The 23,624-nt window shown below is 55.0% G+C and overlaps 1 protein-coding gene across 2 annotated transcripts; it reads left to right on the top strand.

Annotated features, from left to right (window-relative positions):
* The first annotated feature begins 218 nt into the window (after positions 1–218).
* Positions 219–23,485, top strand: Mmp17 (matrix metallopeptidase 17). Of its 2 annotated transcripts, XM_085681726.2 has the most exons (11): positions 219–450; positions 10,408–10,540; positions 10,812–10,941; positions 11,254–11,537; positions 12,275–12,451; positions 14,344–14,443; positions 17,734–17,816; positions 17,908–18,060; positions 19,952–20,202; positions 20,886–21,006; positions 21,559–23,485. In XM_085681726.2, the coding sequence occupies exons 1-11, from the start codon at positions 295–297 to the stop codon at positions 21,846–21,848; spliced, it is 1,878 nt and encodes a 625-aa protein (XP_085537852.1). In that variant the 5' UTR covers positions 219–294; the 3' UTR covers positions 21,849–23,485. The 2 variants fall into 2 exon arrangements, with proteins under 2 accessions (XP_085537852.1, XP_048289961.2); XM_048434004.3 differs by lacking the exon at positions 19,952–20,202 and having other exon boundaries at positions 223–450; positions 20,749–21,006.
* Positions 23,486–23,624: the final 139 nt, after the last annotated feature.

Genomic DNA, 23,624 nt, shown 5'->3' with positions numbered 1-23,624 from the left:
GATCTTGAACACTCGCACCCTAGTTCTCCTGCTTCCCTACCTGGAGCGGAGCTCCAGCTCTCAAAGAGGGAAAACCCTCGGTGCGGATTATCCGGTCCCGCCGGTGCGCGGGGGGCCCTTTAAGAGAGTGGGCGGGGCGATGCGTTATTAGCATACATTAGCATGGCCCTGCCCCGGAGGCGGGCGGGCGCGCGGCTCAGTCCCGCGGAGCGGAGCGGGCGCGGAGCCGAGTGAGGCGCGGAGCCGGCTGCGGGCGGGCGCGGGGATTCTCGCCACCCCGCCTCGGAGAGCGGGATGGGACGCCGCCCGCGGGGACCTGGATCCCCCCGGGGACCTGGCCCTCCAAGCCCCGGGCCCAGGCTCCCGCCGCTGCTGCTTCTGCTCGCGCTGGCGGCCCACGGGGGCTGCGCAGCGCCCGCGCCCCGCGCAGAGGACCTCAGTCTCGGGGTGGTGAGTGTGCGACGCGGGCGCGGGACTCCGGGAGTCGAGTCCCTGGGCTCTCACGAGGTGCAAGAGAGAAGGGAGACTCTCCCTTGTTCCTCTAGGAGAGGTGCGCGGATCCCGGGCGCGGCGGACCCATTTCCAAGGCAGGGAAACTGAGCCTGGGACTCGGGCAGAGTGGGACGCACGCTTGCAGGTGTAGGAGGACAGCGGTCGCTTTCCCGTTCGGTGCGATCTCGCGCCGCAGCCGCGGGCGCCCCGGGGAGGTGGTCGCCCAGCTGGAGCCGGGTCCCTGGTTAAAAGCAGCTCCACAGAGACCTCTGGCGGGGTGACCGGCGTCACAGTCGCTCGGAGCGGTGCGCCCCGCGAGCTTCGCGGCTGGAGTGGGAGGTCAGAGGCGCGCACCGCAAGCCGGGGACGCGCATGTGGGCGTCCGGAAAGCCTGGGGTTCCCGACTTTGCTCTGCTGACGATGTTGGGAGAACCGCCTGCTCGGCGTGCGTGGAGCGGACCCCCCTCTCCTTCCTCCTCCACGGGAGCGGTCGGCCTTGTCCCGCCGGTGCGGGTAGCAACCTCTGTCGTGTCAAGCCCGCTGCTGTTCCTGGCCCGCCAACTCCCCAACCCTGCTGCTACGTTAAGCCCCGAGCTTAGCGGGGTACCCTTGTTTGGGGGCCGCGGTGCCGGCTTTTCCCCCACCTCTCGTCTGCCCTCCTGACCCAAGTCCCCGCAGGAGACCCGGAAGGTTTCGATCAGACTTTATGGCTCCGCAGGCCCGCGAAGCCTCTGCAAAGGCGCGCGCGGTGGATAAAGCCCTCTTTCGAGGAGGAGGCCCCGGCCTGGGCGCCCTTGATCTTCTGAGATCCAGAGACCCGGCCAGGGGCGGCTTCTTGCCCGGCACAAGCTAGCCAATATCCTAATGGGGTCCTGGCAGAGTCCCCTCTCCACGGGCGGTTGGCAGTGGGGACTCGTAAACCTTTAGGTCTAGGCAAGGTGCCTTGGAGATGTCATGCTGGAGGAGACACTGAGGCGGGCGGGAGCAACCCCCTGTTTGGCAAGACTTGCCCCTGGATCTGAGTGAGAGGCTAACTCTGCCACCCCAAGGCATCTGTGGTGGCAGCGGCCCCATGCTTTCTCTGCCCACTTGCGGAGAGACGCCTGAGGGTCCCCTAGGGGTGGCTTCCTCCCACTCCAGTGGTCTCTAAAATAGGGGTTCCTCACACTCCTGTTTCTGGGCATTCATAGCCATTCTCCCCCGCTGCCACGAGTCGTGGGACATCCAGTCCCAGTTCTGGGTAGGTGACAGTAGAGCCTATACCCCTTCGTGTTCCAGTTCTCAGGGTGCCTCAAATAGAACTCGTTAAGGGAGAGAGGACACCGAGGTGGAGTTGGGGCGATGGAGCCCCTGATCGGCCAACTTCTCCATTAGGCCCAGTGCCTTTAGGAAGTTTTGTAACAGTCAGACCTTGGAGGTTGGGGTGGGACTGGCTCCTCCCCCTGGCACCTGTGGACCTCATCCACTTTTCCCCTCCCCTATTGAGTTCCTGAGCACCCTAGGGTCACCGGCCGATCCACACCTTGGAGGTCTCACCGAGCAGGGCGCGTGACCCCAGCTTTGTCAGAGGCAGCAGAACCCTGTCGTTCAGTTCTGGGGAAAGCGGGAGTGTGCGGCAGGCATCATCCCCCTTCCCAGGACAATATCCTCCCGGGTGTGGGAACCCTCGTCTGCCTGTCTCTTCTGTGGTGGTAGGGGGCGCCCTCTGGTGGCCCTCTAGAAGATGGCACCTAAGAGCTTGGGGCACAGGGGCTCCGAGCTGCAAAAGATGGGCGGGCTTTGGGTGGGAGCATTCTGATGCCCCTCAGACCGCCCTCTGCGGGCTGTTGAGCGTATTCAAGTCTGGATGCCTCCGAGGAGAAGGGCGCCTTTGTTTTGGTGATCAACCGCTGCCAGACAGCGCTGCACCCACGGCTGGGCCGGGAGGGGCCAACGTCAGTGAATAAAACCCAGAAGAGGCCCCAGGCCCCCTGGAAGGGCACCGGGGATGTGCCTCCTCACAGCCTAGTGGGCCTTGTCTTGTTATTCCGTTTCTTGAATGGTTAATGCCTCGCAGCAAAGTGTGCAACCCCAGGGAAGGTTCTGAAAGAGTGGCGTCCTGACGGCCCTTTCAGATGTCCAGCTGGGTAGCCATGGGGAAGTAGACCATTTTCACACGGCCAGATCGGGCCCCAGTTCTCACACCCTGCGGTTCTCACTCACAACCTGCCTTTGGAGACTGTTGCATCCACTGACTGGCTCTGCAGATTCTTGCCGTCACCCCCTTATATTTCATTCACAAATGTCAGATCGCTCAGCCAGGCCTGGCTCCGTAGGGCATGCTGTGTGACTGTGTCTCGGCAACGCCAAGCAGTCTAGGTATCTGGGGGCCCGCGGCTGCTAGGGGTCCTGCTAAAGAGCCTCTTTCCTGCTGGCAGCTACACAAATGAACCCCGGAAGTTTCAACTCTGGGTTTTCCTCCCACAGCAGTCTCTCCCGTTGCTGGCACCACACAGGCTGGGCAGGTTCAGATCTTCATCTCATGGATGCCCACGACTAAGGGCTGGTGTGCTGGAACTAAGGATGGCCATGGCTAAGTAAAGACCTTGGGGGCAGGGCCAATGGTGGCAGGCAGAAACAGGGACTGGAGTGCAGGGTTTGCCTGTGTGTCTCCTTCTTGAAGCCTACAGTCTCCTCCTGTCCTGATCTTTGCTCTCCCTGCTTCCTGCACTCTTTCTGGGCCCACGGAGAAATCTCACTACGCCCATAGCTGTACTCTGGGAACTACAGCGGTTCGCTATGGACCCAAACCAAGGTGGCCTGTCAGCAGTTAAGCATAGTGTCAGACCTGCTGTTACGGGCATTCACCGCAGCTGCCCAGAACTGAGGCAGGAGGGTGATATGAAGGCCAGCATGGACTCTCAAGTGAGACTCTGTCTCAGAAGGTGGAAAGCCAGAGATGTAACTTAGTTGCTTGCCTGGCATACACACACCACTGACTGCCAGCCCCAGCCCCCACCAAGTAAGCCAGGCGTGTTGGCACACACCTGTAATCCCAGCACCAGGAAGCAAAGGGAAAAGGATATGTGTTTAGGGTCATCTTTGGCTACATAGCAAGTTCAAGGCCAGCCTGAGCAACCTTAAGCTCTGTAAAAAACAAACAAAAAGAACCAGTGCTGGGAATGGCAGTGTATGCACCTTTAATCGTATACTCCTAGCTCTCAGGAGGCAGAGGCAGATCTGAGAGTTCAAAACCAGCCTGGTCTACATAGGGAGTTCCCAGGCCGTCTAGGGCTACTAGTGAGACACTGTCTCAAGAAAATGGAAGATGACGCTGTCTGTCAGTGTTATACCGTCATAGTTACTTCTCTGTTTGAGAAAACACCGTGACCAAGGCAGCTTAGAAATGAAAGAATTTAATTGAGCACAGTTCCAGAGGGGTAGAGTTCATGACGGCCGGGCTGAAGCCCTGGTTGTAGGAATGACTGTGAGCTCACGTCTCAGGTTGCAATGAACACGCTAGGAACGGCAATTCTTTGGAAACCTCAAGCTAGGCCTCCAGTGACACACCTCCTACTCCTCCCCACACGTTTCTACCAACTGGGAACCAAGTGTTCAAACATATGAACTGGGGGCTGGGGTCACTTTCATCCAAACCACACCGTGTAGGTCATTTGTCTAACATGTGAAGGACCCTGAGTTCTGTCCTAACACACACACACACACAGAGAGAGAGAGAGAGAGAGAAAGAGAGAGAAAGCGCGGGGGGGGGGGGGAGAAACAAGTCTCAGTGTTCACTATTTTGTGCTTTGCTTCCATTTGAGACAGGGTCTTTGTAGCCATGGCTGCCCTGGAACTCACAGAGGTCTGCTTGCCTCTGCCTCCTGAATGCTGGAATTAAAAGTGTGCGCCTCCACACCCGGCCACTCTGTGGCTATCTAATGTGGGACCCTTTTACCTGGATCTAGGCTGAGTCCCAGGCTGCTGCTGTGACCAGCTCATAGGGCCTCAGTCTTCTCTCTTGTCAAATGGGCCCATAGGAACAGCCTGTTCTTGCGGGGAAGCCGGACAACTTCAGAAGGCTTCCGGGGCGTTGTCCAGTGAGGAGCCTGCTGGGGGACTTCCCAGGGTGTGTCAGATGCCTATCGCCTTAACTGTAAACTTTAAACTTTCAGTACCACCTGGCCTTGGGTCTGTGACAGGCCAGTGCTGGTCCAGGAAGGAAAAGACATCTTGTACACACTGGGCACCTGGCTCCCAGCAAAGGCGAGATGGTTATGTAATAGACATGCAGCCCATGTCCCCTCATAGCTCCAAATCCCACTCTGTCCCTGTCCCCAGACTCCTCAGTAGCACTTCCTAGGTGCTAGTACCTAGCTACTTCCTGCATCAAAACCTTAACACCAGGCCGGGCAGTGGTGGAGCACACCTTTAATCCCAACATCTGAAGGCAGAGGCAGGCGGATCTCTGTGAGTTGGAGGCCAGCCTGGGTCCACAGAGTGAGTTCCAGGACAGCCAAGCCTACACAAAGAAACCCTGTCTCTAAAAACAAAACCAAACAGAGAAACCTTCCCACCGTGAATACTCTCCCCAGGGCTCCTTATAGACAATGACAACCCCATATCTGCCCAGAACAACTTCCCCGGGTGTCCATCTAACTGTCCCCCCTGTCACATCCCTCCCTTCCCTTGCAGTGGTTACAGGGTAAGCCCAGAAGCCAGACAGCTCCAGCCTCAGCTCTGCACTCCCATACTGTGTGACAGGGGTCGGTACTCTGTGCTTCTTTCTCTTTCGTTGTTCGTAAAATGGTGTAGCAGCAGCACCTACTTCGTTGGGCCGACTTGCAGTGACTTACAGAATACCCACTGTGCATGACGGAAAGTGCAGGAAAAAAAAAAACAGTGCTCACCATCCTCCCCACATCCTGGGGGCCACGTGGAGCTTTCCACGTCTTTCACAGACATTCAGTGGCCCTTAGCTCAGAATCGGTGGAGCAGCTGCCATCAGGAGAGTGGCCTGAGACAATATGCACATGGTCTCTGCTAATCCTCCCCTCTGGGACAGATCTGCCCTGGTCTACCTGTCACCCTTCACAGCCAGCCCTTGGCATAGTCAGGAAGGCCCAGGCAGGGGATCACTCCGGTTATCTGCTAGGATCTTTCTTTCTAAAAAGGGCCACGCAGGGGCTGGAGGGAGTTTCACTTGGTTGGGTAAGTGCTTGCCAGGCAAGCGTGAGGACCCAAGTTCAACCCCCAGAAACCGCTGGAAAAGCTGGTCATGGAACTAGAGAGATGGCCCAGCGGTTAGGAGCGTGTCCATTTGAGGCCCAGTCCTACAGCAAATGGTTCACCGCTTCCTGGAAGGCTAGATCCAGGGGACCAGATACCCCTGGCCTCCTTGGGCTTCTGCACTCACAGACAAGTTACCCATTCACAGACACATTAAAAAACACATTTTTTAAAGCTTGGCTTGGTGGAACATACTTGGTTTTTGTTTTGTTTTGTTTGGTTTGGTTTGGTTGGTTGGTTAGTTGGTTGATTTCTCAAGACAAGGTTTCTCTGTGTAAGCCTAGCTGTCCTGGAACTCACTCTTTAGACCTCACTGGCCTTGAACTCAGAGATCCATCCACCTCTGCCTCCCAAATGCTGGGATTAAAGGTGTGTGCCACCACCACCTGGTTGTGAACCACAATTCTGGCACTGGGGAGGTAGAAACAAGAGATTCTTGGAGATGCTGGCCAGACAATCTTACCTCTTTGGTGAATTCTGGGCCAATGAGAGACCCCGCTGCAAAGGACCTGGACAGTGTACCTTGAGGGTCACACCCAAGCTTGTCCCCTGGCTTCCACACACATACATGCTCATTAATAAATGGATGAGTCATGGATCCCATGGGCTGTATAACTGTGGACAGTTTCCTTGCTCCTCGGGGTCTCAGATGCCTCACCTGTAAGGTATCGCCCTTACAAGGGCCTGAGGGGTTTTATATGGGGGGAGTGGTAAATGTGAGACTGAGTGGCCAAAGGTGGCACCGCCTACGGACCGGAGCACCTACAGTTAGCATGTGTGATATGAATGATACATAACATATATCATTATCATATATCTATCAGGAGTTGGCCCTGTTCCTGACACTGGTTGGAAGGACAAGAATCTAGATTCAGCTTCCAGGCCTCAGTTTCCCTACCTGTGAGATGGGGCTGGTGGCATCCATTTGCCTCCAACTGGTGGGTATAGTTAGAGAGGGATGAGGAGTGGTCGTAAGCTTAGTAATAGTCCAGGTGCCAGGCAAGGTCTGCAGGCTCCTGGGGGCCACAGTGGCATCTGATCAAGGCTGTGGGCAGAGCTGCCCAGATTCCGTAAGACAGTTGAGTAAGCCAGCGCAGGGATTGGGGTGTCTCTATAAATTTGCTAAAACCATCTGAAGGATTGTAACACTGTACATATTATGCCTCGTTAGAGCTGTAAAAAGATACACATTGTGTCAAATGGTGATAAACGCAACAGGAAGATGAGAAAGAGGAGGGGGCTAGCGCTGACTGTGTGTGTTTACATCTGTGCAGGAATCCCGGGACTGCTCAGCCAGCCTCAGTAATGGTCTGCAGTAATGGTCCAGTTCCTTAACTGGGCTGGGAGGAAGGGGTGTCTGCCCTGCGGGGCGGGACTCCCCTTCTCCTGGCCCCACCCTCCTCCCCAGTGGCCTTCTGGAAGGTTCACCCTGAGCCTCACAGCACCCGCCTGCTGCAGCCTCCGTTGCCCTGGAGACAGCGGTCTGTCTCCGTGGCGACAGTGGAAGGAGGACCAGGCAGGCAAGCAGAAAGCTGGCGGTCCAGGACAGGGTGTGTGAGGTCCTGGCTCAGTAGGTATTGGGGGACAGGAGAGAGGAAGCAAGGAAGTCTTATCGCTGGCCATCCTGCTGCAGATGTCGAGGTGGGGAGAGGCTTTCACACCCGCAGGGGTCAGAGCAGGTCAGATGGGGTGACGAGGGACTGCCCAGGTTTGCTAGCTGCAAGGTGCCAGTCAAGGCCGCCTCTTCTGCAGAAATCTTGTCCTCTGGATGGCTTTTGTCAGCCAGGCAACCCCAAGTCCTCTAGGCTAACTGCCGTCTCAATGGCCCATTATCCTTATCTGACATTTATCAGGGTCTAATCCCAGATGATCATGGGGAGCTTATGTGAGCGTTTGGGGTTCACCCGCATGGAGATGGATGGGCTGGCTGTCTGTGGCCTCCACACACCCATCCTCTGCTGATGTGTGACTTTGGTCAGTTGGCTGCCTCTTGGGTGTCCACCTGAGGCCAGTGCTGGCAACCACCCACCTCTCCAAGCCAAAGCCCACTGTGGTCAGCCCCTCCCAGGACTCAGCACTGAGGAGAAGGCTCCTGGATCCAGGGAGGGGGCTGCCAGCATGCAAGAGGGTTGAGCTCTCTCTCGGTGGGGGCAGGGCATCCGAGATTGCAGGTGCAGCGCTGCCAAACCCAATTATGGTCTGTTCTAGACAGGCAAGGACTACCATCCCAGCCTCTGTTCCCCATCTATGCGCACTCTCAAGGAGGGGGACCCATTCTCTCTGAAGTGTTCCATGTATGGGCCGAGGAAGCTTCAGGGGGCTTCCTGTAGGAAGGAAAGGCAGCCATGGGACCCCCCAACCCCGCGTCTGAGCTGTGAAAACGTGTGTGTGGGTACGTGTATGTGGGTACACGCGTGGGGATACTCGTGGGGGGGTACGCGTGTACGTTCTGACACATGAAAACAGCTAAAATGTTAAAATAGTTTTTGAGAGGTGAGATCTGAACAGGGTCTCACCAAGATGGCCTCCTTACAGAACCCAAAATGGGATAGTAGAGAGATCTGGGCATGTACCCCGGGGCATGACTCTCACTTTCCAGGCTGCTTTGGGGATATCGTCCTGTCCTTGAAGGTCCTGCCCTTCAGCTTTAGAAACCGGCCTCTGGCATTCCCATACACACCAACAGGATGCAGGAAGGGTTGGGAATTGTGAAACAGAAAACCCCAGCGAGGACACATGTTATGCAGAGAAGAGACCTGGCAGGCACACTGCAAATGTATGCAAATTACATCATCCAGGCTGGACCTCCTAGCCTGGGTAGCTTGTTGCTATTTGAGGCCCCGAGGAGTCCCGGGAGATGAAGCCCAGTTCCAACCACACCCACTGGACTCCCAAGCAACAGCTGTCAGCAGCAGTAGCCAGTACAAGAGATGAGCCTGGGAGACATCTTTGGGACTGGGGGGTCAGGGAAGGACTTGAATAGGGTGGTATTTTTATGTGTCCATCAAAATAGAAGTAGGTTGCTGGGCATGATGGCCACAACTTCAGTGCCCGCCAGCACTGGGAGGCAAAGACAGACGTGGAGTGTCTTAGTGAGTTCAGGGCATCCTGGTCTACATAGCATATTCCAGGGCTACATGGTGAGACACTGTCTCAAAAAAGCGTGGACAAGCTGCCGGGGTGATGGCATAGTGGTTAAGAGCACTTGGTCCTATTGCAGAGGACCTGGATTCATCCCCAGCACCCACATGGGGCTTTACAACTACCCCAAGCTCCAGCCCTGGGGATCTGATGCCATCTTACCTCTGTGGGCAACAAGCACGCATGTGACCACATATATCCATGCAGGCAAAACTCCCTCACACAAAATAAAACATACAATTCGAATTTAGAATAATTTCTTTAAAAAAAAAGAGTACTTATTGCTCTGGCAGAGGACCCTCGTTGGGCTCCCAGCACCCACCTTGGGCAGCTCACAACTGCCTGTTAAGTCCATCTCCAAGGGGATCTAGTGCTTCTTAGGGGACCAAGGTTACCTGCATACATGTGCACACACACATACACGTAAGTACATAACTTAATTTTTTGTCGTCTTTTTTGGTCAGGGTCTCTCTGTGTAGCCTTGGCTGTCCTGGAACTCCCTTTGTAGATCAGGCTAGCCTCAAACTTTCAGAGGTTTGTCTGCCTCTGCCTTCCAAGTATTAGAATTCAAGGCGTGTACCACCACAACTGGATAATTAAACATTAAAAAAAAAAAAATAGGTAAGGATAGTGCTTGCCTAGCATACCCAAAGCCCTGGGCCCAATCCTTAGCACCACACGAAACAGGCATGGTAGTACGTGCCTGTAATCCCAGCCCTTGGGCAGTGGAGGATCAGAAGTTCAAGATCATTTTGGTTGCAAGGCAAGTTTGAAGCCAGAGCGAACTACATGGGACCCTGTCTCAAAAGAGTGGTGTAGCTGGGTGTGGTGGCAGGTGCATTTAACCCCAGCACTTGGAAGGCAGAAGCAGGCTGATCTCTGGGATTTTTTTAGACCAACCTGATCTACATAGCCAGCCAAGGCTATTCATTAAGACCCTGTTTCAAAATTGTGTGTGTGTGTGTGTGTGTGTGTGTGTGTGTGTGTTGATGAGATGGAAGGAAACAAGTCTCCGTTTTGATTTGGGCCCCGTGTTTGGGCCCTTCTTGAAAAGGAGGGTGGTTTTGGCTTAGAGCATTCTGCCCTGCAGCAGGCAGGGTCGTTGTCACAATTGGCATGTGGACTGCAGCACCATCTAGTGGTTGCTGGCAAACATTGATCATGGCTTATAACCCGATTTATTTTATTTTATTTTATTTTGGTTTTTCGAGACAGGGTTTCTCTGTAGCTTTGGAGCCTGTCCTGGAACTAGCTCTTGTAGACCAGGCTGGCCTCGAACTCACAAAGATCCACCTGCCTCTTCCTCTCGAGTGCTGGGATTAAAGGCATGCGCCACTACCGCCTGGCTCTTATAACCCGATTTAAAGGACAGGGATGTTGGGATGTGGGTAGGTAGGGGTGGCCAGGGCTCAAGAGGCATTTCCCTTGCAACAGTCATGAGCTTGGCCAGCTCCTCCACAGGTGGGCTCTACCCTAACAACCTCTTCCTCTGCTCTGTATCCCCAGGAATGGCTGAGCAAGTTTGGCTACCTGCCTCCTGCAGACCCAGCAACAGGACAGCTACAAACCCAGGAGGAACTGTCCAAGGCTATTACTGCCATGCAGCAGTTTGGCGGCCTGGAGACCACCGGCATCCTGGGTTAGTTTTCCGGGAGGCACCAGGAGACTTCTTGGTTCCATCAGGGCTGTGACAGCCTGGCCATACCCACCCTGGGTACTCAGGACCCTGCAATTAGTCACTGAGGACTCGGATTGGCCAGAGTCATGAACGTGAATGTTGCCTTAAGCTGGTAGGGGATAGGTGGGGCTTGAACACACCTGGCCTTGAGGCTATTGGCTCTGAGGGGCCCTGGGGTCTTCGTTGGGGAGGTGGAATGAGTTCTACCTACTGACCTATGTCTACCATGCAGATGAGGCCACTCTGGCCCTGATGAAGACCCCTCGCTGCTCCCTTCCGGACCTGCCTCTTGGGGCCCAAGCAAGAAGGAAGCGACAGACTCCGCCACCAACCAAATGGAGCAAGAGGAACCTTTCTTGGAGGTGCGTGGCTGGAGTGGGGGCTCCCCAGGATAGTATCTCTCTGTCTTTCTACCATCCCTGGGGCCAGAGCAGCTCAGAGAGGATCCCACCAGTGTGTAGACTGTGGGTGGAGGGTGGAGCACGCCCTGAGATGCAGGTCTGGAGCTGGCGTTCGCGTGTTACCCCTGGACTCTCCTGCATTCATCTCCTGGGGACTAGAAAACGGCAGATGATAAGGGAACACTCATGCCAAAGAAGGGCAATATTTCACCCCCGAGGGAGGTCCGTAAAGGCCTCAGGGACAGCTGGCCTCTACTCTGACCCCGACCCTAGGGTCCGGACCTTCCCACGGGACTCACCCCTGGGCCGGGATACTGTGCGAGCCCTCATGTACTACGCCCTCAAAGTCTGGAGTGATATCACACCCTTGAACTTCCACGAGGTCGCGGGCAACACGGCTGACATCCAGATTGACTTCTCCAAGGCCGACCACAACGATGGCTACCCCTTTGATGGTCCCGGGGGCACAGTGGCCCATGCCTTCTTCCCCGGTGACCACCACACGGCAGGGGATACCCACTTTGATGATGACGAGGCATGGACCTTTCGTTCCTCAGGTATGTAGGGGGTCAGTCCTGAGTATTTGGAACCCTGGGCCTGGGCGGCCCCTGTGAGCCCTGCAGACCCCACAGTAACACCCTGAACCTTTTAAAGATAGGTGCAACCATGGTGGCTCACAACCGTCTGATTGTGGGATCAGATTCCTTCTTCTGGTATGCATGAAGACAGAGAGCACTCCTATAAATAAAATACATGAATAAATAAATCTTTTTTTAAAAAAGGTGCAGCTGTGTCCCCCAGAACGAGTCCCAGGTTAGACTTAAATAGTTGAGTCCTACTCCACTCATAAGTTAGCCACTAACTGAGACCTGTTGGGCCATTCTCATGATGCTAATCCGCCAAGTGTCTGCAGGCGGCTTGGCAAACCAGCTAATTCCCTGCCCAGTGCGCTGAAACCCAGCTCTCTCAAGTAGGGCCTTGGGGTGACAACTATTGTATTTGAGCCTAAAAAACCCTGCCAATCCTGGGATGTCTCCATTATGGTCTAACACTGAAAGGGCTGGCTTCCGTACCATTTAAGTGTAAGAGACCTCTGGGAAGCCTCTTCCAGCTACATATGGCCTCTCTAGGAACCCAGCATGATATAAGCAGGCCTGCAGCACTCACATGGCTAGCTGGAGCCCCCAACACAGCCAGGATGCAGGGACCCTCTGAGCACCGGCTCTATATTCCAGCCCCATCATCAGTGAGGGGGTCCTGTCCTCCCCAGCTCATGCAACTTCTTTGTCTCCAGATGCCCATGGGATGGACCTGTTTGCAGTGGCTGTCCATGAGTTTGGTCACGCCATTGGTCTGAGCCATGTTGCTGCCCCTAGCTCCATCATGCAACCGTATTACCAGGGCCCCGTCGGTGACCCACTCCGCTACGGGCTTCCCTACGAGGACAGGGTGCGTGTCTGGCAATTATATGGTGAGTGTCCCCAAAGCCCAGTATGGAGCACATGGAGGGCGGTACTAGGAACAGATGCCCCAGGTAGTTGTATGTTCTGTTCATGGCTGTGCCCTCTTAGTCTAGAACTCCGTGGGCATGTGACATCTGCTGGAAGCAGAACAGTGGAGAGAGGAGAGGAGCCTAGGGTGTGGGACACAGGTCTCGACCTTCTAGTGCTGTTCCCCCTGGTGCTTAGAGCAGGGGGATGTCAGTCAGCTTCTCAAAGAGCCTTGTCAGCAGTAAAGGTAGATCCAGGCCAGCAAAGCCCCGGGTCTGTGCTAAATTGGCCATCTAATTACATGACTCCAAGGGAGGAAGGGTCCTGGAGTGGGCCGGGGTCAGACAGCTTGTCCTGGATAGCTCACAAGAATGAAAGAATATCCCTACAGGATTCAGAAGAAGCAGTTTTCCCAGGATAGCCCATAAGACTATGAAGATATCCCTGTAGGACCAAAAGTCAGGCACTTTGCCCAGAATAGCCCACAGGACTAAGAGGTAGATAGCTTGCCAGGGTCAATCTGTGAGAGTGAGAGGCAGGCAGCTCGCCTGGTGTAGCCCCACAGGAGTATAAACAGCCAAAATAGGACCAGAATCTGGTCCAGGGCTGCTCCCGGGACACATCTGGAAATAAGAAGAGGTATCTCTGCCCCCATGTTCATCCAGGAGATGATACTCTGGATTGGGTGGGAGAGGTAATGTTTAATATACAGAGGTGATGTTTAATATACAGAAACATTTTCCTCCCTGAATAGAGCCAGCCTGCCCTCCATCCTGCCTCTAGCTTCATTCTGCACTCCCCCAATCTGCTTTTCTATGCCCCACCCCATCTGTGTGGAGTTTTTTGTTGTTGTTGTTTTGGTGGTGGTGGTAGTTTTGTTTATTTTGCAGAATTTCCTTTCTTATGTACGAGTGTCTGAATATATGTCCATGCACCACATGCGTGCAGGTGCCCGCAGAGGTCATAAGAGGGCATCAGACCCTCTGCAACTAGAGTTTCAGACAGTTTGTGAGCCACTGTGTGGGTGCTGGGAACTGAAACCAGGTCCTTTGCAAGAGTAGCAAGCGTCCATAACCGCTGAGCTGCCTCTTCAACCCTGTGCGTTACTCCTTTTTATGTGTGTGAATTTCTTGCCCTGCGTGCATGTATGTGCACCACATGCATGCCTGCTGCCCCATGGAGGGTGGAAGAAGGCATTAGATCTCCTGGAGCTAGAGTTAGGAGACAGCTGTGTGCTATCATGTGGGTGCTGGGAACCGAACCCAGGTCCTCTGTAAGAGCAGCTGGTGCTCTTAACGACTGAGCCACCTCTCCAGCCCCAGTGCTGTTTCTAATGCAGGAAAATCCCCCATCACCAAGGGTGCACACATGTGTCACAGGGCTGTTCAGGCGCCACCCTACCTAGATCCACAACTCTTGCTACCCTGAACTAACCCCAAGGGACTGTCTCTGAGCATTGTTTGTTTTCCCCAAGTGTGATATTTTCAAGGTTTCTCCCCCACCAGAGTCAGGCCCGGTTCCTTTCCATGGCTGAATGAACTCAACACTGAGCACAGGGTTACTTCCCTGTCGGGCTCTTGTGACCAGCGCTGCGGACATTGGTGCAGAATTCTTGTGGATCACCTGGCTTCCATCTTTCAGGGTGTCCACACAGGAGCGTGGTTGTGAGGGACAGTGATGCTCTCCACAAGCTCTCAGGGCACAGCAGAGTTCACAGGCGTGTTGCTGCGGTCTGCCCCACCTAGACACCCATCCGGCTGAATGAGCAGAGCTGGGGGCCTCCAGCCTCCAGCTCAGCCTCACAGCCCAGGGCCGCAGGATAGGCTGGTAAGGCTAAGGCCCTGGATTGAACACACACTTTCTGTCTCCACAGGTGTGCGGGAGTCTGTGTCCCCTACTGCACAGCTGGATACTGCAGAGCCTGAGGAACCACCCCTCCTGCCGGATCCCCCCAGCAATCGGTCTAGCACCCCGTAAGCCATGTTCCTTGTCGCATTACCTTAGCCAGCCTGGTCTAGTTCCCTGCTGTCCCTACCGAGCACATAATACCCCGTATAGCCTGGGATCCTGAGGAAGGCATTGCTGTGTGTGCTGACTGGGCCCGAGGGGCACTTTCTTCTCTTAGACCTCCCAATAGTAGACAGAGACCCGCTGCCCTGTGGAGCTACAATGAACCTCAAGTAGCCCCTCTTCTTCCCCCACCCCCGTAAGATTTATTTATTTATTTATTATGTGTACAGTATTCTGTCTGCTTGTATGCCTACAGTCAGGAAGAGGGCACCAGAACTCATTACAGATGGTTGTGAGCCACCGTGTACCTCTGAGTCATCTCTCCAGCCCATAGCCACTCTTCTATAGCCTGGTTCACAAAGCCCAGGACCTCAGGGGCTAGGGGATCTTACAGACGGGTGGCTTGGTTGGGGTACGGAGTACTCAGCACCTTATTTTAGCGTCAGTCCCTCTGCAGAGCTGACCGAGAGCTGCGCTTATCCAGACAGTTCCCCGGGCGCACGTCTGTGCCCTGTCCCTGGGACTTGGGCTCTCAGCACAGCAGCGACTGTGTGCAGAGTTTGCACAGTGCACAACCTTTTGTTACTCAGCCCGTCCCTTCTCTTGTCTGACCCCAGCCCCCACACCCTGGCCCCCTTGCTGTGCCCACACTCATCCGGGCTTCCGGGTTTTGTTTCTGCGGTGGACGTTTCTACTTGTGGCTTAGCTGTACACTACAAACTGCTGTCACCGTCCGAGTACCGCTCTGCTTGTTCTGGGCTTTTGTTTGTCTTATTTTATTGGGGGAGGGGAGACAAGGTCTTTGTCTGCAGGCCAGACTGACCTTGAACCCCTGCCATTCTTCTGACTCAACCTTCAAGTGCTGGAATTGTAGGTATGAGTCAATATGTTCAACCCACTGTTATGTCCTATCTGTTGGAATGTGTGTGTGTGTGTGTTTCTTGTACTGGACCTTAAACCCAGGGCCTTGTGCATGTAAGGCAAGTGTACTGAGCTATGCTCCAAACCCCGTGTTGCTTTTGTTTTGTTGGTACTTCTTGGTTTGGTTTGGTATTTGAGATAGGGTCTCATGTATCCCAAGATGACTTCAAACTCCCTGTGTCGCTAAGGATGATGGCAGCCTTGACCCTCTCATCCTCTGTTTTCCAAGTGAGGAGACTACAGGCGTGTACCGCTAGTCCAGGTTTATGGAGTGCTGGGAATTGAATCTTGGACTTTGTGCATGCTAGGCAAATGAGCTACATCCCCAGTGTGTGTGTGTGTGTGCACGCACGCATGTGTGTGCATATGTGATTGTGCATGTGTGCACGCACACACACATTTGGTGTGGGTACACAGTGTGTATGGAGGTCAGAGGACAGCTTGTGGGAACTGGCTCTCTCCTTCCACCATGTTGATTCAGAGACCGGACTCTGGCAATCAGCCTTGACAGCAAGTCCTTGTAATGAACCGAGCCACCTCACTGACCCTCTGTTGATTCGTTTCAGTTAGGGTCTTGTGGTGTAACCCTGGCTGGCCTGGAACTTGCTGCATGGCATAGGCCAACCTCAAAGTCATAAACGCCCTGCTTCTGCCTCCTGCGTGCTGGCGTTCAGATGTGAGCTGAGTGAAGCAAAGCTTGGCTTTGCTTGTTTCTTCTTTTTCTTTTCTCTTTCATTTTTAAGTGATAACTGAACCCAGGACATTCTATCACTGAGTATATGTCCCTGCAAGAATCATTTCTCTCCTGCGAACCCCTCTCACCCTGCTCTCTAGGCCACCCATGTGTGACACTGCTGGAGGGTTCTGCGTTGTGACAAACGGTGAGTGTCCTCATGCAAGGCACACTACCGTGTGTGGCCCTAGCAGGTGGTCTGCTGGGAAGCCCTCTGCCGCAGACCCTCAGGACTGGCCGCCTCTCAGCAAATGGACCACACTGTCCTCAGGGTTCCTCACACTCGCTGTCCCTGACACAGCTCTGCTCTCCATCCCCCTGGGGTCGGGTGATGCTCTGGGACCCGTGCTTGTGCAGTTAGCATTGTGGTCGACAGGATCACAGTCTCGGGAGTGTGACATGGTTCTCCCGCCTGCAGTGTGCATCAGCGAACACTCACACCCCGACTCCTACCCACGGGGCTCTGTGTGCTGAGACACGGACCTACCTGGGAAGCCGAGAAGCCGTTCTGCCTTTCCATCAACGTTCAGGGTTTTTAAGAACCATGTGTCTGTGTGTGGCTGCATGCATGGTCCTGTAGTGCCTACAGAGGCCAGAGTCGCTGGATCCCCTGGAGCTGGAGTTACAGGCAGTTCTGAGCTCCCCAGCGCGAGTGCGAGGAACCGACCTGGGTCTTAACCACTGAGCACTTTCTCCAGCTTCTTTCCCTCTCGCTTTAGACAAGGTCTAACTGTGGAGCCCAGTGTTGTATGACTCCGTCGGGAGTTAGGAAAGCATCTCTCCACAATAAACCAAAGAAAGGTCTAGCGTGGTGAGCCAGTAACAGGAGCGAGCATGAAGGATACTTTCATGCTAGAAAAGTCTAGGTGATGCAAAGACAGCTTCGTTACTGAAAAGCCCACCCCAGGCTGGGTGAGGACTCAGAAAGCTGTATCCTTGAAACTTCTGTGTGACTGGCAGGTAGCCAATTGTGACATCTCCTCTGCCCCAGCCGTCTTATGTAACCTTAGGAAGGGGCCTGTGACCCTTGTAAGTTTCAGGAACTTTTCCTGAGACTTGGGAGTTTTGTTTCCCTCCTGAGTCTGCCCCTAAGGACTAAGTCCTAAGGACTGCCCCTCCTGGGAATGTTTCTCTTTCCCAGGCAATTGAAACCCAGCATCTGAGTTGACCAGAAAATGGCGATCCCCCCCCCCACACACACACCTCAGCCTCCTGAGTACAGGACTGTAGGCCTAGTGTGGTCACAAGCCCGAATGAAGCTCACATTCTTTGCTTTTGTTTTGTTTGCCATGGTTATTGATTTGTTTGGGGTGCTGTTGTTATCGTCTGGTGTTTTAGGTTTAGGGGAGTTGGCTTTGGGGTTTTGAGTGAGTCTCATATAGCGTAGGCTAGCCTCTGACTCACTATACAGCGCATTGCCTTATGGGCCCTCATTCTAATTGCCCTTTCTTGCCTGGTGGGCTCCGTCTACCATGTGGACACAGGGTTGTTGTGGGTCCTTCCAGGATGCCCCCCTTCATGATTCTGGCAGCCGTAGCTCACCCTGCTGCTTGGGTCGGGTGCTCTCCCTCACAGACCCTCTCATGTTCTGCCTTGCAGGCCCCAGAAGGACATGCCTCACAGGTGCACTACCCACTTTGATGCGGTGGCCCAGATCCGAGGTGAAGCATTCTTCTTCAAAGGTAACCGACCCTGGGGGGCCCTGTGGAGTGGAAGGACAGATGCCCATAGCCACGCCAGGCTCCTGCAGCCACCTTCCCTTCCGTCACCCAGGCAAGTACTTCTGGCGGCTGACCCGGGATCGGCACTTGGTGTCCCTGCAGCCAGCTCAAATGCATCGCTTTTGGCGGGGCCTGCCGCTGCACCTGGACAGTGTGGACGCCGTGTATGAGCGTACCAGCGATCACAAGATTGTCTTTTTCAAAGGTGTGTGAGCGTCTCTCCTGAGCCACAGCTGACCATGGCCTCCCCCTGTGCCGTCTAACCTGCCTTAGCCTCCCCTGCACCTTGCCAACCCTTGGCTGTAACCTTGCACCTCCGGCCTGGTTGAGCGAGCAGTTTGCTCCCCCGGTCTGAAGAGCAGCTGTACTCCTTGGATGTGTATGGAGGCCTACTGTTGTCTCATCCTGTAGGGGGCGCTGCAGATACATACAGCAAGCCAAAAAAAGAAAAAAAAGAGGAAAATCTCTGCTGGGGCCAGTGTAGAGCTGAAGTTGGGGGTGAGGTAGGGTGTGAAGAGCTCCTCCACAGGAGAGAGTTTATTCAAAGAAGCAGTAGAGGTAGTCGACAGGACAAACTGCGGCAGGGGAAGTCTATCTAGGGACCTGCATTGAGCAGAAACCCCAAGAACAGGGTCCAGGTCAGGTCTGCAGCCAGTGTGAAGACCCCCAAAGCAGAAACATCCCTTCTGAGTACAGAGAACTAAGAGAGAGGCCATGGGGGCCTCAGAGAGGCCATGAAATGCAAGAAGAACTGTGAGACCACAACCCCTAGCAGCTGCCTCTGTCTAGGTCACCCTACCCTGTCCCTAACTCTGAAGCAAGGCTCCTAGCCTTCACTACTGGCCTCGGACGGGATGTGTCTCTTCCATTCACCTTTATCCCACAGAAAGGGAAAAGAGACCTGGGCCAGGAATGTAGCACATTCCTATAATCTCAGCACTTGGGAAGCTGAGGCAGGAGGGTTGCTGCAAATTCCCAGCCTGCCTGGGTTACATACTAAGACTGTTTCCCAAAACTTGGGGTGCTGAGGGCCTATGGATATCATTCCATCAGTTGAGTACTTGCTTAACGTGCACAAAGCCCTGGTTTTGTGCCCCTACATTGCCTGCACCGGGTGCATTAATCCCGACACTTGGGAGTTAGAAGCAGGAGGATTGTAAATGTAAAGTCATCCTTAGCCAGGTAGCAAGTTGGAGGTCAGCCTAAGTTAGGAAGGAGGAAGCTAAGGCGGGGGGGGGAGGGAAACACGTGTGAGGTGTGCACACGTGTGTACATGGGCCCATGCACACACAGGTAGACATGGACGGACAAACCTGGGGTTGGTGTGAGCAGCGGCTCGCCCTCAGCTCAAAGTTGCCACCACCCTTAGGTCACCCTCCCAGCTCAGGTCCCCCTGAGGGCACTGAGCCAGCATGGCCTCATGTCACTTGACTTGATGCCGTGATGAAATACCCGACAGCAGCAACTTCAGGTTTTGTTGTGGCTGACAGTTCCGGTCCATCATGTTAGGAAAGAAACAGCCGGTCACAGCCAGTCACGTCATTCCCCTTAGTCAGGGAAGATGGAGCTGTTGCTCAGCTCACTTCCTCCTTTTTATTCCGTCCGAGACCCCAGCCCGTGGGTCAGTGCTGCCCACATTCAGGGTGGGTCTTCTCACCTCAGCCCACTCGAGATTAATACCCCTCACCGGCACGCCCAGAGGCTTGATTCTACATGCTGTCAAGTTGACAGTGTTAATAATCATTGTGCCTTTCCTTTTTTTCCCAGACAGGGTCTCACTGTGTAGCCCTGGCTGGTCTAGAGTTCACTGTGTATCCCCAGGGTGGCCAGTATTTTTTTTTTCCTCTCTGGGACTTTCAGTGGAGACTGAGCTGTGAACCCCAATACCAGTCGTTCCTAAGCACTGCTCCCCACCCAAGCCAATGAGGTTACAGCGGCTATATCTTCCTCTAGTTCATAGACACCCACTCCTGCATCACCAGGGTCCCATCCAGGATCTCCCTTACACGGTGGTGTCTTTGGTCTCCAATCTAGAGCATACTCTCGGGCCTTCAGTATCTACCCACTCCAGGTTTTACCCCTCGTGTGCCCTGTAGGTCCTGTGGATCAGGAATATCACCTACGGTGTCCTGACCCATCCCATTTGTTGGTGGTCTGGACATACTGTTTCTACCGTGGAAACAGCCGAGAACCACCTGGGCATCTTGCCCTGTGTTCACCCCGCACACTGGTACCCCTGGATGGAGCCTGTCTGGTCCCAGCCCACACATGTTTGTTCCCATGGAACCCCAACGGTTCTTCAGTGTCTTGGATCATAAAGTCTCACAGAGAGACCTGCATCTCACTTGTAAGTAGGCCTCAGACTGAATGCCTTCTGCCATAACATGGCCATACCTGGCTTAGGTTGGTGGCTCAGTTGTTATGGCATCTGCTTAGCACGTATGAAGACCTGGGTTCAATCCCTAGAACCCCATAAACAAGGCGTGGTGGTACCTGCCTTTAATCCTAGCAATTCAGGTCATGGAGGCCAGAGGGTCAGAAGTTCAAGGTCATCCCTTAGGCTACTTGAGTTTGAGACCAGCTTGGGCCAAATGAGACTCTGTCTCAAAACGGGGGAGGGAACGTTCCTACCCCTCATACATAACAGTCACAGAGCAGGGTACGTTGTCTTGGTTCCTTGTCTCTCTGTGACTGCCAGACTAGGAACTGATTCTCCGACGCACACCAAGACGTATGTCGTAGGTGCTCCTTAAATGTCAGGCAGGGCTCCTCCTTGGCTTGGTGACACAGGGTAACTACTTGGTACAGCCCCTTGGGTGAAGATGGGGGGACGCTGGTGAAAGTCAAGACTGGAGCCTTTGCCGCAGCCTGTGGCTCTTTCTCTCGCCACCAGGAGACAGATACTGGGTGTTTAAGGACAACAACGTAGAGGAAGGGTACCCGCGACCTGTCTCCGACTTCAGCCTCCCGCCAGGTGGCATCGATGCTGTCTTCTCCTGGGCCCACAATGACAGGACTTATTTCTTTAAGGACCAGCTGTACTGGCGCTATGATGACCATACACGGCGCATGGACCCTGGCTACCCTGCCCAGGGCCCCCTGTGGAGGGGTGTCCCCAGCATGCTGGATGACGCCATGCGCTGGTCTGATGGTGAGCGCCAGGCAGGGGACAGTGCTGTCCAGCATGTTTCCCTGACTGTAGATAAGGGGTTGTGATGGGATGTGGGGGCGGGATTCCCTGAACCACACTTAACCTGTCGTGAGCTCTGAGGGGTCCAGGATCTCACCTCTCTCCTCCTCAGCTCCCTCTCGGGCTCTGCTCCCTTCTGCCAGCCGCCCTGACCTCCTACTTTTCACTCCATAAACACGCAGGACTTCCAGCCTTTGTACATTGTCCCTAGAGCACCTGTACCCTACTCCCCTCCGATACCAAAAGAGATGCACACAGAACCGACGCTGGGCAAACTCCAGCAAGGAAGAGTGGAAGTTTACAGTCCGTCCCTGTGTCCCAGACTCTCCTCCAGATGCCCAAGTCAGGCTCATGCTTCTGACAGGCATGGCCCAGACAGCCTGTCTAAGATGTCCTACCTCTGCCTGTATGTGTCCCACGCCCCCTCCCCCCAGCTCTGTATTCAACTGCAGTTCTATGCAGAGTATCCTTGTGTCTGAGGGACCAGCTCAGCCACCCTCCTTTACCCTACAGGTGCATCCTATTTCTTCCGAGGCCAGGAGTACTGGAAGGTGCTGGATGGCGAGCTAGAGGCAGCGCCTGGGTACCCCCAGTCTACAGCCCGGGACTGGCTGGTATGTGGCGAGCCGCTGGCGGATGCGGAGGATGTCGGGCCTGGGCCCCAAGGCCGCAGTGGGGCCCAGGACAGCCTGGCAGTGTGCTCCTGCACTTCAGATGCACACAAGTCTTCATCGCTATCTCTACTGCTGTTGCCGCCACTGCTGTGGGGCCTGTGGACCTCAGTCTCCGCGAGGGCATCCTGAGGGCAGTGCCGGCCTTGCGGATCAAGGAGCCGAGGAGGGCAGGGACATACCGGCCAGTAGTCAGCAGGACTTGTGCTCCAAGCAACCGGTCCTTCCTTCCTTTCTTCCTTCCGTCAAACCCAGGGGAGGTGTGCCCTCTGCTGGAGTGGCCTCCAACTGGGACAGGAAGTCCCACCAGTGGCATCCATGCGCCCTCCCCTCCTGGAGCAGCCATAGGCGGTGCTCCTTCCTCTTTTGCACACCATGCTGCTTCATCGCACCTTACTGGGCTGCTCACGCCTGGCTGTCACATCCCGGGGATGCCTTGTCCGCACCCAAGCAGCACTGATGTCGGCTGCACGTGGGCTGATGGGGACAACCGGAGTTCCTCACAGTGTCCATAGGGGCCACGGCCCCGGTTTCACAAGCGAGTTGATGGCCCGATGGGGGAACAGAGTGGGGACAGGGTACCTGCCCAGCGGTCTGATCCACTGCCATTTGCAGCAGCTAGAGCCGTGTCTGCTGCTGCAGAGGACCAGTCATACTCAGGATCTACAGATGCCGGCCAGGCGCCTCGCTCCAACCATCAGGGAGCACTCGCCTCGCCTCATCTTACCTGTTCTCAAGTGGAGGCGATGTCCTGTTATCTCCCTCTGCGTGGCCCGGAGAGAACTGTGGGTCTCCCCGGGGTGCTGTGGCTTGGGGTTGTGCCTGTAGAGACATCTCTCTTCTCTCCTGCCCATTGCTTCCGCAGGGTGCCCCCATCTGGTTCTGGGCTGAGACCCTGCAACTTAGACTTGTACCTGTCCCCTCCCCAGCTGGGGAGGGACTTCTGCCACCAGAAATCAAAGCGGGGGTTCAGTTAAGGAAGGGTGGCTGGGTTACCCCAGGCCCTGAGTAGGGAAATGGCAACCTGGCAGGTGGCGCACAGAGGGGACTGGAAAGGGGCAGCTGCGGGGATGCACGGCCAGGTTAATAGCGGTGTCGTGCAGGGCCGTGACGATATCGCCTCCTGATCCAACCTGGCCTTGGAGATGGAGGAGCTGTGGAAGAATTGCTGCTCTGAGTGACAGACCTTCATGGTCCAGAAAGGACTTATGAGCTAGGACCAAGGAGCCATCAGCTACTGGGAGCTGGTTCTGGGGTAGGATGGGCTTGAGGGACACATACAGTCCAGGGGCAGAGCCACCCGTGTAGGCATGGATTATAGTAGGCAGCTTCTGCCATTGGACATGTGATGACACGCCCCTCTGCAACTGGTCCCTCCTCAGGTAAGAAAGGCTTCTGCACACCCCGGCTCACACTTCCCAGACGCGACGCTGGCGCCATTCCCTCCTAGCCCAGGTTCAAGCATCATCGGGAGGAGTGAGCAGCCTGCCCCATCCTACACCCACCTGCCAGGCTAGACAGGACAGAGTGGGGGGTCTGCGGTGTCATAGGGGCCACCCCACTCTACCCTGTATCACAGCACGCTCCTATGATGTCCCATGTCGTCCACCAGCCTGCAGGCCACAGCTGTCCAGTACGGTAGCGAGAAGAGTCCCAAGGGCCCTTGTCACACAGCACTGAAAGTCAGGCCTGCAGGCTGGAGCTGTCCCGAGGCTGGTGTCTCACTCATTTTAAAAACCCAAACGCTAATAAAAATTTTTTCTACACTGGACAGGTGACAGTTCAATGGTGGGCGCTTGGCTAGTGTGCCCAAGGCTTTGGGCTTGATCACCAGTACAAACACTTGTGTGTACCTCTAGTCCTGAGTGAAATAGTCAGTGGGCATAGAGTTCTCAGAACCACCCCTGC

The sequence above is a fragment of the Myodes glareolus genome, chromosome 2, assembly GCF_982192425.1.
Source record: "Myodes glareolus chromosome 2, mMyoGla1.1, whole genome shotgun sequence".
Lineage (NCBI taxonomy): Eukaryota > Metazoa > Chordata > Mammalia > Rodentia > Cricetidae > Myodes > Myodes glareolus.
Note: the sequence above shows the minus strand (reverse complement) of the source record. Positions and strands in the feature narration are given on the sequence as shown.